Source organism: Protopterus annectens, chromosome 4.part1, assembly GCF_019279795.1.
Source record: "Protopterus annectens isolate FY-2018-M chromosome 4.part1, PAN1.0, whole genome shotgun sequence".
Lineage (NCBI taxonomy): Eukaryota > Metazoa > Chordata > Ceratodontiformes > Protopteridae > Protopterus > Protopterus annectens.
The window spans coordinates 196722100-196741448 of NC_056734.1; the positions used below are offsets into that span (position 1 = coordinate 196722100).

The 19349-nt window shown below is 42.1% G+C and overlaps 1 protein-coding gene across 1 annotated transcript in view; it reads left to right on the forward strand.

Moving 5' to 3' along the window:
- Positions 1 to 19349, forward strand: part of ANKMY1 (ankyrin repeat and MYND domain containing 1) — a 1970922-nt gene that overhangs the window by 685694 nt on the left and 1265879 nt on the right. Inside the window, exon 7 of the mRNA XM_044070101.1 lies at positions 4376 to 4884. Coding sequence (XP_043926036.1) covers positions 4376 to 4884 — 509 coding nt within the window. The remainder of the gene's footprint in view (positions 1 to 4375; positions 4885 to 19349) is intronic.

Here is a 19349-nt window from a genome sequence, read left to right on the forward strand (position 1 = left end):
AAACTTTTGCCTTCTGATAAGGATAGTAGTGCAATGGAGAGGATTGGGAAGAAAGTTTACACTACTTCTACTTTGGTCTTTAAGGGTGTTAATTACCAGACCCACATAACCAGGTATTCTCTGCCTTGATTGCTAAAGCTTGTCAGGTTATTCCTGACCTCCCTGACTCTGAAAGGCAAATCCTTTGCCTTATCTATTTTAGGTTCTTTTTTTCAAGTTGCTTGCCCCTGTATTAAGTGAAGCCATGATGCTGATGCCTCTTTCAGGAATGCGGCATGTGGGAATGTCATGCATTGTTATCCTTGACTTTGTTTCCAGTGTCTACCTGGGGACATTAAGGCCAAGTTGTTGGATGCTGCTTTGGATGATAAACATCTTTTTTGGGACTGCTGCTGCTGCTAACGTATTTAAATCTCTTCAAGAGAAAGGCAAAGCGTTGCAGGACCTTAAACATATTTTTGTCTCTCATATTCCTAAGTTGCAAAGGCAATTCTGCCAGGGCTCCAAGGGCAGGAAAGATGGTAGTTGGGCCTCCTCTGCTAAGGCTTCTCAGATTTCTGTGGCCCAGAAACCCACTTTATCTGATGAGGCTGCTTCTCCTTGACTATTCACCACCCCCCTTCTTTTAGACTAGGTTCCATTATCCCTTTGGCTTTCCCTTTGTCTTCCAAATTGGCATCTCATTACTTCAGATGCTTGGGTTCTTCCTATCATCCGTTAGGGTTATTTCATGGTATGTAAGTCTCTCTCCTTTTTCAAGGATTCCTCAACCTCACATAGGACAGCTTCCTCATTCTCTGGAGGTTCTAGGGTCCCTGGTGAATCAAGGAACCATTCAGTTTGTCCCCCCATCCCAAGTGGGAAAGGGTTTTTATTCTAGGATGTTCCTGGTTCCTTGAAAGGAGGGCACTTGGAGACCTATTCTTGATCTCTCCCAGCTCAACACCATTCTCATGTTCCTTTCTTTTCGGATGCTTACTCTTCAAACTCTCTTTCCTCTTTTACTACCCCAGGCTTTTCTGGTGTCTTTGTATCTGAAAGATGCTTACCTTCATATCCCTATTCACCCTCTTTTCAGGTAGTTTTTACGTTTCTCTGAGTCTTCCTTTCATTTTCAGTTTTCTGATTTGTCCTTTGGCCTTTGTACTGCCCCAAGGGTATTCACAAAATGCATAGCTCCTGCGATTGTTTTCTGCAGACCCTAAGCCATTCATATTTTTACTTATCTAGATGACCTTTTGCTTCATGCGCCTTCTCCTTCTCCCACTCGCCTGTTACAGAATCTGAAGTTCATCATCTCTCTTCTTCAAAGTCTGGGGTTCACTGTCAACTTCTAAAAGTCTGTCCTAACCCCCTCTCAGGATCATGTGTTTCTGGGAAGTAGGATTCAGACAGTGCCAGTACTGGCCTCTCTCCCAGCTCTAAAAGTTTTGTCATTGATAGCCTTCTTTCAGTACCTTCTTCCTCTGACTGCCATGCCTGCCAGGGAGTTTCTTGCAACCTTGGGATTTATGTTGTGCACTGTTCAAATGCTACCTCTTGCCAGACTGCATATGTGGAAGCTTCAATGGTACGTCAAGTTAGTTTGGCTGCAGTATTGTCATGCTCTGGATTTCAGTGTACCTCTTCTTCCCTGTCTAAAGAAGCAATGCAAGTGGTGGATTCAACAGTTTGGTTCTCAGTCCAGGCCTACCCTTTCAGCCTCCAGTCCCTTCTAAATAACTGTTTACTGATGCCTCAGACATGGGGTGGGGGGCTTCTTTTTGTCACCTGAAAGTTCAGGGTCTCTTGCCCCCCTCATCAGAAGTCAGACCATATCAACAACAAAGAGATGAGAGTTCTGATTCTGGCTCTTCAAGCTTTTCACCTTATGTTCTCTTCACACCCTTTGAAGGTGTACTTGACAACACTACAGTGATGTGGTATGTCAACAAGTAGGGAGGCACAAAATCGTACCTCCTCTGCAGGATGGCTCTTCAGGCTTGGGAGATGGCTCTCAGTTATCAGTTAACTATTTAGGCAGTCTACATTCCTTCTGAGCACAGTTGTCCTCTCTGAGCAAGTCCAAAACACAGGCTCATGAATGGATGCTGCACAGAAACATCTTTCTGGACATTGTGGAGTATTCCTCAGGTAGATCTTTTTGTCTCCCCTCTGAACAGGAAGCTTCCTCTCTTCTGTTCCAGAGTGCCATGTCATCTGGCATGGAAGATGGGCGCCCTTTCTTTTCTTTGGAAGGGAATGTTTCTTTATGCTTTCCCTCCTGTTCCTCTACTTCCAAGAGTCCTGCAGAAGGTTCAGCTGGCCTCCCAAAAGTCTTGCTAGTGACTCCTTTTTGGCCAAGACAGCACTGATTGCCTTTCTTAATACATCTGGCCAGGGGCAATCATTACAAGTTGTCTTACTGGATGGATCTCCTCACACAGGACAAGGGGTCTCTCAACCGTCTTCACTTGTCCATTCTTCAGCTGACACTTTGGGTGATAGGGATTTGATCCCTTTCAGGCACCTCTTTTCTGAAGATGTGCTCAGGGTTTTACAGGAGGCAAGAAAACCCTTTACCAGGAAATCTTATATGTCCAAATGGAAAAGATTTTCTGTCTGGTGCCATACTTGTAACCAGGACCCTTTTACAGTGGGGGGGGGGGGGGTCCCTCTGATCCTTTCTTATTTGTGTGAGTTGCTCCAGTCTGGCCTGGCTTATTCTTCTGTGAAGGCCCATTTGTGAGCCATTTCTGCTTGTTTGAACTTGAATCCTCCTTTGGCTTCTTGTTTTGAGGTCAAGCAATTTCTCAAAGATGTTCTGCATATTAGGCCTCCAAGGAAACCTCTTCCTCCTCCTTGGGACCTTAATTTTATTTTGGAAAAATTGACTCTGCTTCCTTTTGAGCCTGCAGATTCTGCTTCTTTGCAACATTGTACCTGGAAGACTGTTTTGTTGCTGACTCTTACTTATGTTTGGAGGGTTTCTGAGCTTCAGGCCCTTGTAGCCATTTCTGTTTTTTCGTTTTTTCACATGGACAGGATGTTCCTTCATACCAGTCCTTCTTTTATGCTGAAGGTAGTAAATGAGTTGTCCTTGAATCAGTCAGCACAAGTCTCTTCATTGTTTCCCTTTTCCTTAGTGTACTAGTTAGAGGTTCCTGCATTCCTTGGATTTGCAAAGACAGCTCAGGTTTTGTATGGATAAAACTAAGGCTATTCATAAGTCTGATAAGCTTTTTGTTTCCTTTCATCCCAGGACATTGGGTTTGGCTGTTTCTAAGCAAGTCATCTCCTCCTGGATAACTAAGGCCATTTCCTTTTGTTATACTTTTTATGGCAAATCTCTGTCTGCTTCTGTTAGAGCTCATTCCACTCAGTCTGTTGCTTCTTCTGGTGGTTTCTTCAAGGTTTGGACACCAATTCCATTCCTGAATCTGCTACTTGTGCTTCAGTGCATACCTTTACTAAGCATTATAACTTGGATATGGTTTCTAGGGCAGGTTTTTCTGAAACCATTTTGTATGGGTCTCTTGAGGGCTGTTCTCAGCCTTTCACCTCCCATTCTATTTCTTGAGCATTTTTACTCTCCCTTCTGTTTAGAATACTGCAGCAGTGATGTAGAAGGACATAGTACAGTTGTATAAAATCTTACCATAACAGTAGATATCCTTCTTTTCACTGTTGCAGTATTTGCTCACTCCCTCTGTATTTTGATTTAGATTCCATTCTGACTGAGGGCTTCCCCTTTTTCTTTTGCATTTTTTTTCCATCTGGATGTGCATGGACTCCATTGTCCTATGGAGATTGTTCTCTTCTGGGACAGTTCAGTTTTAGGTAGTTGCGCCTGTATGTCCCTTTTATGCCATATGTTCTGTGCAGGGAGCATAAGTGTGATGTACGGCGCATACAAGATTATTAGGCTTTTATATACTGGCCAAGCGTTGGGTTATCCTAGGTGAGATCCTTTCTGTTTAGAATACTGTAGCAGTGAACAGAAGGATATCTACTGTTATGGTAAGATTTTACACAACTGTTGTTTCTGCGTTTAGCTGCCAGACAGCTTCATCTCTTTATCCATGTAGAGTCTAGCACAGGCCAAGCTTTTCAGTGCCTCAGTCTCTCCCCAAACTGCAGTTTGACACAGGCCAAGGTTTTTAGTGCCTCAGTCCCTCCCTAAACTCCAGCTTTTTTTAAGCACACACACACACACACACACACACACACACACACACACACGCACACACACACACGTCTACTTTCCTAGAAGCTTGTAATATATAATTATGCAAAAAGTCAAAGAAACATAATCATAATAACCGATTATGTGCTTTGTTTAGTTATCAATTTGTTTTGTTTCATGCAGTCTCATTTTTCACGTTTTCTTCTGCAGGTAAAAGTACAGAAGCATTCTACCCAAGGTAAAGAAACAGTGCTAACTCTAGCATCCTCTCAGAATGAATCAGTTCTGACAAATTTACCAGAGCAGAATCAAGTTAAAAGCTCTGCTGAAGTAGGCACTGATGTGGAGTCATACAATAAACTGAAATCATCATCTAGGCAGATTTTGACAAATGCTGCATCTCAAGGTGGTAATTCTTCTCTGAAGGAAAATGAAAAGACGTGTTCACTTACAGAGCAGATAGAGTCAGATTCTGGCCTAAGAACAAAGATAGAAAATGAAGAACATGATAGTGCTGCAACCTTGTCTAGTGGTACAGGACAGCTCGACTCAAACCAAAGTGTGAGAAACATTGGCATTACTATGTCCCAAAGTATTATGCAGCAGAGTGCAAAGTTTTTTAGTCACCTTATTCAAATACCCACCAGGTCCTCAGCTGTGAGGAGACAGCTAATGGAAGACCAGGGAACTGTTCGGAAAATGGCATTCCAAAGTTCAGAGTAAGTAAAAAGTTTGTAATGTTTAACAGGTTGTTTTGCTGTAATTAAACTGCTATTATGCTTTACTGCCTGATTAGTTTTGATCTACCCTGTTAAAATCAGTTGACTGCTGTTTTCTTATGTAACAAAAGCATTCATTTCTTTAGGAGTCTGGAAAAAAGTATATACATTTATATTATGCAATTTTTTACACCTTAGATCTAAGGGTTTGGCCCATCCATTGTTCTGTGGCTCACATATTTCCACTCTCACTTATTTTCTCTTGTTGTCTGGACCAACAATCTTTTTATAATTGTAAAAGGAAAAACTTCAAAGATCAATGCTAGTTAGGTTCAAGCAAGGCACCCTTTATTACTTGCAGCAAGGAGACAAAGCATGTAGGTACAAGGTTTGTCTAATTTTCTGGAGATCAGTATGTTATTCTTATATAGTTCTCTTCATGTCACACAGAAAATGTTACTAGTCTACTGCTGACGTAGTTGGACACAGCTTTCTGTATGTTACACAGAAAATGTTACCAGACTTATTGCTGACATGGTCAGATTATTGCTGTCTTGCAAAAACATTTGAGAAAAACAACCTGACCTTGGGCTTATTTTAGCCCTCCTTGATTCTTCAATTCTTCAGTTGTACAGTTCTAATACATGCGTTACATTTTGTCTAGATTCAAGGTACATTTCTAGCTTTGGTACAAGTAGTGCTGACTATGGTTTAAGCTTTCAAACATCTATTGTTTTCTTTATCAAGGCTTCTAGCAGCTGCACATTTTCTCATGGCATAAGCAGAATAAAATGTCTCTTAAGTTTCTAGTAGCTGCACATATTTTCATTGCATAAGCAGAACAAAGTGTCTTTTATTAAGTTTCTAGTAGCTGTGCAGATTCATACAACATGAACAGAATAAATGTATTAACCCTTTTAAGCCTTTCATGCACTAAGCATGCATATTGCTATTATGCATTTTTCTAACATTTCCCCCCTTTTAATAATTTATTCTACTTTCAAAACAAGCATAAACAGTTTTTTTTTCTTCCCTTAACCTCTTCCTACTCGGGATTTGCAGTTAGAGAGTCATTTAGTTTAAGCCCATGAAAGCATTTTCAGTTTTTTAGTAATTCTTCGAGTTCAGCATCCTGGTACAAGTTTTCTGAAACTGAAATGTCTACAAAATATTTAATTAGTCCTTTTATGCAGGGGATGCAGCAGCACCCACACACCATCATTAGGGCTATCCCTACACAGATGGCAATCAGAATGTTCATCAGGATGCTGATCCAACCCCCAAACTATTTCTGAAAAAAAGTCCGTCAATGGATTTGGTCTCGGTTTGGTCATAGCTGACACCTGCTGAATTACCTCAAGATGGTTGTCTATCTTGTGTCTGTGGTCAGGAATGTACAAACAGCACTCCTCCTGGATTAAAGCGCACGTACCTCCTTGCGCCGCTAGGGTGAAGTCAAGAGCCATGCAATTTTGAAGTACCACTGTTCTCATGGCGGTCAGTTCATCGGTTACCAATTCTAGGGCAGAAAAGGTTGCATTACTCATTATTTCAAGAAGCTTAGACAATTTTCTCAGTTCCCAGATTGATTTTGTTGCTCCATATGCTGGTAGTACACCTGCCCATGATATAACAGTATCACTCAGATCCATGTGCGACAGTCTGTTGTTATTCCCTGGGCCTAAGTCATGATGGTATTTCCAAGGTGCATTGATGTGTCCCACTGGATTGACAGGCTTCTTGATTTCTCGGACATCCCGAATTTTCCCTTGAGGTAAAACTGCCGTGTGTCGTATGGCCGGAACCAGGTACCCCAAAAAACAACTGCCGGACCAATTTTCGAGTAGCCATTTATATGCTTTTCTTCCGCATATAAAGTAACAATCTTCCACTTTAGTAGTAACTTTACTATAAACATACCCTTGCTCTGCGTGAAACATTTTTCTGTTGATTATGGACAGTTGTTTGTAGAGGACAGCATCATGTTTTACTTCTTCAATTGTCCTATGCATCATTTCAACAAATGAATCATAGCTTGTGTTGCAATAGGATCTGATGTTATCAGATTTAGTGTAGCATCTATTGGGAACTGTTACATTGCAATAGCTCCATCTCACCTTGACTGTATCATTCTTATAAAAACACACAGTTCCCTTCTGTCGAATAGACAAGTGTAATGCTACTTTATCTTTTGATGTGACATTTGATGTATCATGAATTAAGTTTTCCCTAGGTCTAGGCCCCTAGGGGGACTGAAGTTAACAGTAACCTCCCATATGCTGTTGGTAGAGCTGTGCAAATCCAGCAATTCAAAACATTAAAGGTTTCAGCATACGCGTATTTTATTGCCTGGTAAGTATTGAAGTTCGGGTGCCACTCTGCACACTTATTTAATTCTACTTGCGTGGCTGAGAAAAGAAATGGCCACAATAAAAAGATTATTGTTACCAGTACAGTCAACAGGATGGTCATGTAATACTTTTGTGGAAACGGTTGTTCTGCATTTCCATTTTCTCTGGTTCTTCTAAGTAGGTGTATTTGGATCTTACTGGATTCCGTCATCTCACTTTGGACACGTGATCTTACTCTCTGCCCTAATAGGACCTTTAGCACCAATGGTTGCTTCACTCGGTTTGAGATGGATCAGTTCCTATTGATCTGACCCCCCTTTGTAGCCAGACTTTGTGCTTAGGGTCCCAATGGAGAGGTAAGATCTTTGTCCAATTCAAAGTTTTTTACCAGCTTGCAGTGCGTCAGGTGTATCCACGAAGCTCGTGCTGCTATCTTGACTGCAGTAGGTGTCAAAAGAAGCACCTGGTAGGGACCTTCCCACCTTGGCGATGCCAAGTTCTTTCGCTTCACGATTTTAATCCATACCCAGTCTCCTGGCGTCACTGTCACTTCCGATGTTTCAGTTTGTTTTTTACCTGAAACAGAATTTGACTGCAACAGATGTTTAGAACTCAACAACTTTTTCATATATTCAGCTAGTGTGAAATCAGCTTCCTGGTCTGATGACATGAGAAGTTTCCACTGGGGTGTATAATAAGCTCTTCCAAACAGTTTTTCAAAAGGAGTCAATCCTTTTGCTGTAGGGACAGTTCTCATGTTCAACAGTGCCAGGGGTAAACAGTACAACCAAGTTTTTCCTGTCTCAGCTATTAATTTTCTCAATTTGCTTTTTAGTATACCATTATGCCTTTCAACCAGCCCTGCAGACTGTGGATGGTATGCACAATGATTTTTTAGAGAAATACCAAAATGCTTACTCAACTGCTGTATGGTTTGATTTACAAAGTGCGTACCATTGTCACTGTTGATTCTTTCCGGAATGCCAAACCCAGGAATAATTTCATTGACAAGTACTTTTGCCACTGTAGCTGCATCTGGATTTTTGGTTGGAAAGGCTTCCACCCACCTGGAAAACATATCTATAATGACAAGACAATACTTCTTATTTTCACATTTGTTCAATTCTGTGAAATCCATATAGATAGTGTGAAACGGATATGGTGGTGTGGGGAAACTCCCTTGCTTGGGCTTTATAGCCCCCTGTGCATGATGTTTGTTACAAATCTGACACATTAAACAAAATTTTTTAGAGTAGTTTGTAAATCGGTACGTTGTGAACATCTGGTTCACCAGCTGTATCATCCCCCCTATTGAGACATGGCACTGCCCATGGCTCAACAATGCTGCATAGTGAAACAAATTAGAGGGTAGTATTGGTTTTCCCTCTTTAGAGATGTACAGCCCCTTTTCGAGGATTGCTCCTCGTTTTATCCGTCGCTGTTTTTCAGCTTGCGTAGTGAGTGTCTGCATTGTTTTTAACATGTCTAGATCCAAAGTTTCAGAGGGTTGTAGTTCCTCATTTAAAAGAAATACATCTGTGGCTGCTTGTTTTGCAGCTGTATCAGCTCTTGCATTACCTTTTGAAATCCTATCTTGTTGCTTGGTGTGAGCTGTACATTTGCAAATGGCCACTTTCTGAGGTAACTGAATAGATTCTACAAGATCTAAAATAAACTGTGCATGATTTATAGGTTTGCCAGTAGATGTTATCATTCCCCGTTTTTTTCACTGTTGTGCAAACATATGTACAGTGGAGAAAGTGTACTGGCTATCAGTAAAAATGTTTACAGATTTACCTTTTGCTAAGGTACATGCCTGTGTCAGGGCAATCAATTCCACTGCCTGTGCAGATAAATTGTGTGGTAAGGATTTTGCTTCTACAATCCCAGTATCAGAGACTACTGCATATCCTACTAGGTTTTGTCCTGCAGGACCCCTTTCGCACGAGCCATCCACGTAATATGTCACCTCGGCATTATCCAAGGGGACGTCCGTGAGATCTTTTCTAGGCAGTGTCTTTTGCTCAATTACCTGCAGGCAGCGGTGCGGTGTGCCATCTGCAGGGGTTGGGAGCAGAGTAGAAGGGTTCAAAGTTGTACATCGTTCAATTGTCATATGAGGTTGGCTCAACAATATAGTCATGCAGGAAAGGCCTAGCAGGGGAGAGATATGCCACCTTTTCTTGCAGTAAAATGATCCCGACTGCATGGGGTACTCTCAAAGTGAGAGGGTGGAACAAGACTACTGAGGCCGAAGCCTGTACTGCCATTGCAGCTGCAACTAAAGCTTGTACACAGTGGGTTAAAGACCGTGCCACAGGGTCCAGTTGTGATGTTTAGTAAGCAATGGGGCATTGCTTATCCCCATGCTATTGTGTTAATACTGATGTCATATAACCCTGCTTGCAATCTACAGTCTGGAAAAAACGTTTATGATAGTTTGGCAATCCCAGAACTATTGAGGACGCTATTAACTGCTTTAGTTTACAAAAGGCAGATTCTGACTCTGGTGTCCATTGTAACAAATCCTGCACTGCCATAGACATCTTATATATAAGGTCAGTTAAAGGTGCAGATTCCAAGGCATAGTTTGGAATCCAGCTTCGGCAAAAATTAGTTGTACCCAGGAAGGACATCATTTCCTTCTTGGTAGTGGGTTTTGGTGCTTGCAAAATTGCTACTTTTCTGTCCTCATCTAACGTTCTACATTCCTTGGATATTACATATCCTAGGTATTTGACCTGTTTTTTCCAGAGCTGCAGTTTGTCTTTGTTTACCTTATGTCCCTCAGCGGCTAAAAATCGTAGAAGTGCTATGGTATCTTCCCTACAATCCTGCTGGGTGGGGGCCACCAACAAAATGTCATCAACATAAAGTAAAACCTGACTACCTTTTGGTGGGTTGAATCCCACCAAGTTGCTTGCCATTTCTTGTGAGAATATCATTGGACTTTCACAATATCCCTGTGGTAGGTGTGTATATGTATATCTTTTGCTCTGAAATGTAAATGCAAACCAATACTGGCTATCAGGGTGTATCGGTATCGAAAAGAATGCGTTGCTAATGTCTACCACAGAAAAATACTTTTGTTGAGGTTTTAAATCATTTAACAGAGTGTGTGAATCTGGCACTGTGGGTGCCCTTGGTATTACTGCATCATTTACTGCTTGTAAATCCTGGACCATACGCCATTCTCCATTGGCCTTTTTAACTGGAAATAAGGGTGTGTTACATGGTGAATCAGGAGATTCTACTAGTATCCATCCTTTAAGTAATTCTGCTATAATAGGCTTTATCCCTGCCTCTGCATCCTTTCTTAAGGGATACTGCCTTTTTTGTGGTCTAAATGCTGACTTTGGTGTTATAGTAACTGGCCCTGCTGTACGAATGAGTCCTACATCTGATTTTCCTGCTGACCAGAGAGTCGCTGGTATGTCTCACAAGGTGTTTTCTTCCTCCTTTAATAGGAGTGTCCATCAGCTGTCTTCGCAAGATTGCAAGTGCACAGCTGGGTTGGTCTGAGTTACCCAATTCAATTTTTGTACTTGAATTCCCTGTCCTGACAGTTCCAGTTCTGTTTGTTTCTCCCATCTCGTGGCTTTCTTTCCTAGGTCTGCCCATTTTATATTTTTATTTTTGGTTAAGCTAACATGTGGTAATCGATTAGATTTATCATCATCTTCTTTCATCTGTTCCCGTTAGGGGTCGTCACAGCGGATTACCTGTTTCCATTTCTTCCTGTCCTCTGCATCTTGCTCTGTCACCACCCGCATGTCCTCTCTCACCACATCCATAAACCTTATCTTAGGCCTTCCTCTTTTCCTGTTACCTGGTAGCTTCATCCTTAGCATCTTTTTCCCAATATAGTCTGCATCCCTTCTCAGCACATGTCCAAACCAACGTAATCTTGCCTCTCTGGCTTTGTCTCCAAACCTTCCAACCTGGGCTGACCCTCTAATATACTTATTCCTAATCCTGTCCACCCTTGTCACACCCAGTGCAAATCTTAGCATCTTTAACTCTGCCACATCCAGCTCAAACTCCTGCCTTTTTGTCAATGCCACTGTATCCAACCAATATAACATAGCTGGTCTCACTACCCTCTTGTAGACCTTCCCTTCCACTCTTACAGGTACTCGTCTGTCACAAATCACTCCTGACACTCTTCTCCACCCACTCCATCCTGCCTGTACTCTCTTCTTCACCTCTCTTCCACACTCACCGTTACTCTGAACTATTGACCCCAAGTATTTAAACTCATCCATCTTTGCCACCTCTACTCCTTGCATCTTCAGCATTCCTCTATCCTCCCTCTCATTCACGCACATATATTCTGTCTTAGTCCTGCTCACCTTCATTCCTCTTCTCTCTAGAGCATCTCTCCATCTCTCCAGGGTCTCCTCCACCTGTTCCCTACTCTCACTACAGATCACAATGTCATCTGCAAACATCATAGTCCATGGGGACTCCTGTCTGATCTCATCTGTCAACCTGTCCATCACCATTGCAAATAAGAAAGGGCTCAGAGCTGATCCTTGATGTAACCCCACCTCCACCTTAAACACATCCGTCACTCCCACCGCAGACCTCACCGCTGTCACACTACCCTCGTACATATCCTGTACCACTCTTACATACTTCTCTGACACTCCTGACTTCCTCATACAATACCACAACTCCTCTCTAGGCACCCTGTCATATGCTTTCTCCAAGTCTACAAAAACACAATGCAACTCGTTCTGACATTCTCTGTACTTCTCCATCAACACTCTCAGAGCAAACATCACATCTGTAGTGCTCTTTCCCAGCATGAAACCATACTGCTGTTCACTAATCATCACATCCCTTCTTAACCTAGCTTCCACTACTCTTTCCCATAACTTCATGCTGTGACTGATCAGTTTAATCCCTCTGTAGTTACTACAGCTCTGCACTTCACCCTTATTCTTAAAAATCGTTACCAAAACACTTTTTCTCCATTCCTCAGGCATCCTCTCACTTTCCAAGATTTCATTAAACAATCTGGTTAAAAACTCCTCTGCCATTTCACCTAAACACCTCCATGCTTCCACAGGTATGTCATCTAGGCCAACAGCCTTTCCAGTCTTCATTCTCTTCATAGCTATCCTTACTTCCTCCTTGCTAATCCATTGTACTTCATGATTCACTATCCCTACATCATCCAACCTTCTCTCCCTCTCATTCTCTTCATTCATCAACCCCTCAAAGTACGCTTTCCATCTCCTCAACACACTCTCCTCGCTTGTGAGTATGTTTCCCTCATTATCCTTTATCACCTTTACCTGCTGCACATCTTTCCTAGCTCGGTCCCTCTGTCTAGCCAATCAGTACAGGTCCTTTTCTCCCTCCTTAGTGTCCAACCTTTCATACAACTCTTCATATGCCTTATCCTTAGCCTTTGCCACCTCTCTCTTTGCCATGTACCTCATCTCCTTATACTCCTGTCTACTTTCTTCATCTCTCTGACAATCCCACTTCTTCTTTTCCAACCTCTTTGCCTGTATACTCTTCTGTACTTCCTCATTCCACCACCATGTCTCCTTGTCATCCTTCCTCTGTGCAAATGTGATACCAAGCACCTTTCTAGCCGTCTCCCTTACTAGCTCTGCTGTAGTTACCCAGCTATTTGGTAACTCTTCATTGCCACCCAATGCCTGTCTTAACCCATCCGTGAACTCCACCTCACAATTACCCTTTTTCAATTTCCACCATTTGATCTGTGGTGCTGCCCTCACACTCCTCCTCCAATTCTTGATCACCAACGTCATCCTACAAACCACCATCCTATGCTGCCTAACTACACTTTCTACAGACTCCACTTTACAGTCTCAGTCTCCTTCAAACTGGCCCTCCTACATAAGATATAATCCACCTGTGTGCATCTTCCTCCACTCCTGTATGTCACCCTATGCTCCTCCCTCTTGCTAAAATACATATTCACCACAGCCATATCCATCCTTTTCGCAAAATCCACTACCATCTGACCTTCTGCATTCCTTTGTTTAACACCATACCTTGCCATCACTTCCTCATCCCCACTGTTCCCTTCACCAACATGCCCATTTAAATCTGCTCCAATCACCACTCTCTCACCCTTGGGTACAGTCATCACCACTTCATCCAGTTCACTCCAAAATTTTTCTTTCTCATCCATTGCACACCCAACTTGTGGAGCATATGCACTAACAACATTAATCATTACACCATCAATTTCCAGCTTCATAAACATCATTCTATCCAACACCCTTTTCACCTCCAAAACACTCTTCGCATACTGTTCCTTCAGAATAACTCCTACGCCATTTCTACTCCCATCCACACCATGATAAAACAATTTGAACCCACCTCCGATACACCTAACCTTACTCCCCTTCCATCTGGTCTCTTGCACGCACAATATACCAACCTTCCTTCTGTCCATCATATCAGCTAGCTCTCTCCCCATACCAGTCATACTGCCAACATTCAAAGTCCCGACACTCACTACCACAGTCCTAGCCTTTCTCCTCTCTTCCTGCCTTCAGCCATGCCTTCCGCCACTTCTCCTCCTTCGGCCAACAGTAGCCCAATTTCCGCCAGCACCCTGTTGGTTAACAGTACTGGTGGTGGTCGTTGTTAACCCAGGCCTTGACCGATCCGGAATGGAAATATTAACTGGTGACTGCATGAAAAAATTTGGCAAAGTTTTACGCCGGATGCCCTTCTTGACGCAACCCTCCCCATTTATCCGGGCTTGGGACCAGCACAAAGAAATGCACTGGCTTGTGCATCCCCAGTGGCTGGGAAGTACAAAATACTCCTGGGGCAGTGAACAGTTGGCTACACTGTTTCCTTCTGTGTCCCAGTACAGGTTACGCAGTATCAATATATTTGTATGATTCTTAGGTTCATAGGTTCATAGGTTCATAGGTTCATACTAGGCTATCTGCCCGAGGGCATTTACAAGCCTAGCCCATAGTTTTGTGGCTTACGCCACCCCTTTAGTATGGGGAACTATACCCATTATTTTGCTGTGCCTCTGTCGAGCAGTGACACTGAGGTAATCCCTGGGGTATATCTGCGATCTCCCATCCATTGGTCAAGATTTCTCTTGAACAAGGCAAGCGAGGTGCTCTGCCTCACATATACCGGGATTTTATTCCACAGCATAGGGAGTCTTTGGGTGATGAATCTTAAATAATTCTTTCTCATATTCCTTATCAGGTCCTGGTGTGTTACAAAAATACAGGATACAGTGCAACAGGTGTTGCGTATCAATGTCAAGGGAGGGAAACTTGCTGATGGCTACGTTCATTAGTTCCTTGGTCACAGTCCCTGGACCAGTCGTAACCAAGTCCTGGCTGTACCAGTAAAAATTTCACCCCCCCCCCCATTGCACCACAAAGATGTTAGTTTGTCGCTGTGCTTCCATACCCTGCATGGTTGGGACTACTGCTATACTGAATATCTGCATGAGATCTCTGCCCAAGAGATTTACTGGGCATTTTGCAGAAACTACAATTTTGCTTCTCTGTGTTAATCCTGAAACTGGATCAGTTATTGCAATGTTACGGGAGAGTGGCTCCCTATACAGCTGTCCATTAGCTGCTTTGACCAGTATGTAATCAGGTGACTTTGTGTTTTCTGGTAATTTGGAGGGGTGTATCAGGGTCCGTGATGCCTCTGAATCACACAAAAATTTGACCTCCCTCCCTTCTACCAAGAGTGTAACTTCTGGTTTGTTGTCTGCTTAATAGAGCTCCAAGCTCAATAAAGCTAGGTCTAATATTTCGTTTTCTTCATTGTCGCTAACTTCCTGCACTTCCTCTATTCCCTCTTTCACATTCTCATTTGTCCTTCCTTTACTGGCCCCTTCTAGTGATTCTTGACTATCATATAGTCAGTCCTCACCCTCCTTGTCTTCCGTTGTTGCCTTCTTATTTTTCCTGCAATCCCTTGTCAAATGTCCCTTTTTACCACATTTAAAACATTCTCCCCTTTTCTTACGCCCTTCAAAGTCCTCTGATCGCTGATCAGACTGCTTGTTTCCCTGTGCGTTTTTCTTGCCCTATTTCTCAGACTGTACTACATAAACTTCTGCTCCATCTTCTACAGAAAATACTTGAGCCTTCTTTTTATTTTTGCTATTAAAATGCCTTTCAGCATGCCTAGCATATTCAAGTAATGATTGTAACCTGCTTGTACGATGGTCTACCATGTGTTTCGTAATAAAATTGCTTATAGGCATGCTACTGCCTTTTAAAAATGCATTCTTTAACTGCTGTTCATATGGGGAATCTTGTGTTTGATCTTCGGGAACCTGCATTCCACAGTGGTTATTAAAACATTCTAACAATCTGGCATAGTATCGGTCAGTTGTTTCACTTTCTTGTTGGATGCATTGATTAATGCAAGTCCAGTCTGCCCTAGGTTTCCATTTTTCAGAGATGCGGTCTGTAAGACCTTTTACTCTAGTGTCTAACTCTGCACTGCTATGTGGGATTGGTCTTTGCGCAGCGTCACAAGGATTCCAGTTGCCACAAATCATGTACCAATCTGGCCCTACAATTTGTCTAACTACCTTTTCTATTTCTTCTCCATTTAAGTTATAACTTAACCTCATTCCTTGTAAGTCTTCTGAGAATTTTCTAAAATTAATCTTCGGATGGGGAATTCCCTCAGTGGCTTTCCGGATATCTTCCGGATTCCAAGGTCTGTATACTAAAATAGTTGGGTCCTGATTGTCTTGACCTGCCTGAGGATTAGGTACTTCTATAAGCGGGCATATTTCTTCTTCTTCTCCTATAGATCGTGAATTCTTAACCATTTGCCATAACTCGATACCTTCTTCTGAATTACTTGCCTTTGTTCGGGACCTGGTCTCGATGGGATCTCTGATTTTAGTTAGTTTTAGTTTTATAATATCTCTATCTCCAGTGACCACAGGATATAGTGGGGGTGGACTAACCTGTTCACTCACTTCATATTCTGGTAAGGGAGGTGGAGGTGCTGATGCTATTACTAAGTTATTATCCTCCTTATCTAAAAACATTGCTTTTGAATCTTTGTTTTTTTGGTCCCTACGGTTTACTTCCTCCAGCCACCTGTGTGCTTGAGGAATTCCTAACCGCCATTGCTTTTTTACCTGACCCTTGGAATCATTTTTGAGTTGTTTAACAAGTTTGATAAGCGAGGATTTTTCTAATTTTCCGTAGAATTCATACTTATTAGCCCATTTTGAAAAATATCTAATATTATCGGCGCACTGCAACTGCATATATTTTGCGTCTTCCGTTAACGGCGGATTCTGGGGTGTTTTTGTGCAATTATTACCCATTTTATTTTATCTTTGATTGTTACGTAACTTCTCTAATTTTAACGTGTACCACGGATTTTGTTATAGTCTCTTCAGAATGACTGCCTAAAGTTTATTTATTCTGTTTCTCCTGATCTATGACAAGACAGTACCTTTTTTATCCCTGACTGTAAGAAAAATACAATCTGACAAAAAACAGTACACATCTAGTCCCTGATCTAAAACAGAAAAAAGTAGATTCACCTTACCTGAGCCCATGTGATTGATCACCGATTCGCGGAGACCCGTCCTTCAGTCACAGATCAGAAAGTGGCTGGCCTCTTTTGACGACAATTCAGTCGGAGAACTTTCCATATAAGAAGAACCGATTTGGTTTCTTCCCCGTACGGTTTCAGCCACCTGGCCGTCTGATCCGAGGTGAAGAGAGGGTTCCGGTCCGAAGGACCAATCTGTAAAAGGAAAAACTTCAAAGATCAATGCACATTAGGTTCAAGCAAGGCACCCTTTATTACTTGCAGCAAGGAGACAAAGCATGTGGGTACAAGGTTTGTCTAATTTTCTGGAGATCAGTATGTTATTCTTATATAGTTCTCTTCATGTCACACAGAAAATGTTACTAGTTTACTGCTGACGTAGTTGGACACAGCTTTCTGTATGTTACAGAGAAAATGTTGCCAGACTTATTGCTGACATGGTCAGATTATTGCTGTCTTGCAAAAACATTTGAGAAAAACAACCTGGCCTTGGGCTTATTTTAGCCCTCCTTGATTCTTCAATTCTTCAATTGTACAGTTCTAATACATGCGTTACATTTTGTCTAGATTCAAGGTACATTTCTAGCTTTGGTACAAGTAGTGCTGACTATGGTTTAAGCTTTCAAACATCTATTGTTTTCTTTATCAAGGCTTTTAGCAGCTGCACATTTTCTCATGGCATAAGCCGAATAAAAGGTCTCTTATTAAGTTTCTAGTAGCTGCACATATTTTCATTGCATAAGCAGAATAAAGTGTATTTTATTAAGTTTCTAGTAGCTATGCAGATTCATACAACATGAACAGAATAAATGTATTAACCCTTTTAAGCCTTTAATGCATTAAGCATGCATATTGCTATTACGCATTTTTCTAACAATAATGATGGAGACAAATAGGCAGATCGGAAGCCATCAATGAAGTGCTTCAGGAAATGAATGGATTTATTCACATTTCATACGATCCACTTACATTGACCTGTACTTTCATTCAAATTGCCTTATTGCTATATAGTTTTTGGCAAAGTGGATCTCACTAGAACATCCCCTGAAATTTTAAAATATATTTTTGTAGGAATCAGGCTCTCCTGCACTCCACGATACAGCTCCAGGGTTCTTTATTTTAACAGCAAAATGTTAAATAGGTTCATATGTAGGTACTAGACTATTGGCCCTAGGGCCTTTACAGGCCTAGCCAAAAAGGTACCCTGGCTTTCGCCACCCAAGAAAATTATTTTCCTGTGCCCCTGTCAAGCAGAACCACAGAAGTGATCCCAGAGGTGAATTTTGTATTACCCATCCAATCATCAAGATTTTTCTTGAAGAGTGCTAATGAGGAGCTCTGTTTGACATAGATAGGTAGTCTGTTCCAGAGTATGGGAAGTCTCTGAGACAGGAATCTATCCCTCCAGCATGTTCTGTTTATTGTGGTGACAAGGTTTAGGTCCCTAGAACGTGTAGCTCAGAGGGATTGGGATTTCTTTAAGTGGAGCATGTCCAGCAGCTCTGGGTTTGACATAGCTTTGTATGTTAGGCAGAGATTGCCTCTGAGTAGGTGCTATGTGATGGAGTAAAGCTGGAGTTTTTTGAGACAGTCTGCATATGGCATCTGTTTGAGCCCAGTAATCCTCTTTGTGAGGTATTTTTGCAGCCTTTCCAGTTGTTGTAGATGTCTTGTGAGGTACATACCAAAAGGGGCATTGTACTCTATAATGGGTCTAATGAGTGATGAGTAGAGGGGAACAATGACCTCTTTTTTTCCAGATGAGAAACCTTTTGTGATGAGGTGTGCCACGTAGAAGGATTTACTGACCACTGTGGTGATGTGATTATCAAAGGCGAGACTACTGTCCATCTGTGTCCCAAGGACTCTTATCACACTTTCAGTGTTAAATAGACTACCGCCTATGTGGTAATTCATGGGTACAGAGTTTTTACCAAAGGAGATAATGCACTTTTTGACATTGAGCTTGAGACCATGTCTTTGACACCAGACATCTGTCTCAGTGAGGCCCTTTTGTAGGATGTCCACATCATTAGGAGTTTTGATTATGGCTCCTAGTTTGCAGTCATCTGCAAATTTAGCTAGCCAAAGACCTTCTGTGTTAGCCTGTACTTCAGAGAAGTAGATACCAAACAGGAGAGGACCCAGGACTGAACCCTGTGGTACTCGACTTGTCACTGGTCTGAAGTCTGATTTGGAGTCTGCTACTTTCACAGTGTGGGTTCTGTCAGTAAGCCAGTTGGCAACCCATCTTGTGACATAGGGAGTTATACCTAGTTTAGTGAGTTTATCTATAATTCCAGAATGGGGGATGGTGTTGAACGCCTTGGCGAGATCTAGATAGGCTGTGTGAACCACCTTACCCTCATCTATGGCTTTGGTGACTACTTCAAAGAAGTCTATCAGGTTTAGGAGACATGATCTGCCTTTTACAAACCCAAACTGTGTGGAGTCCAGAGTTTGGAGATCTCCAATGTCTTTGTTTATGAGTTCCATGATGATACGTTCCATGGCCTTGCAGACCAGGCTCGTCAGGCTAATGAG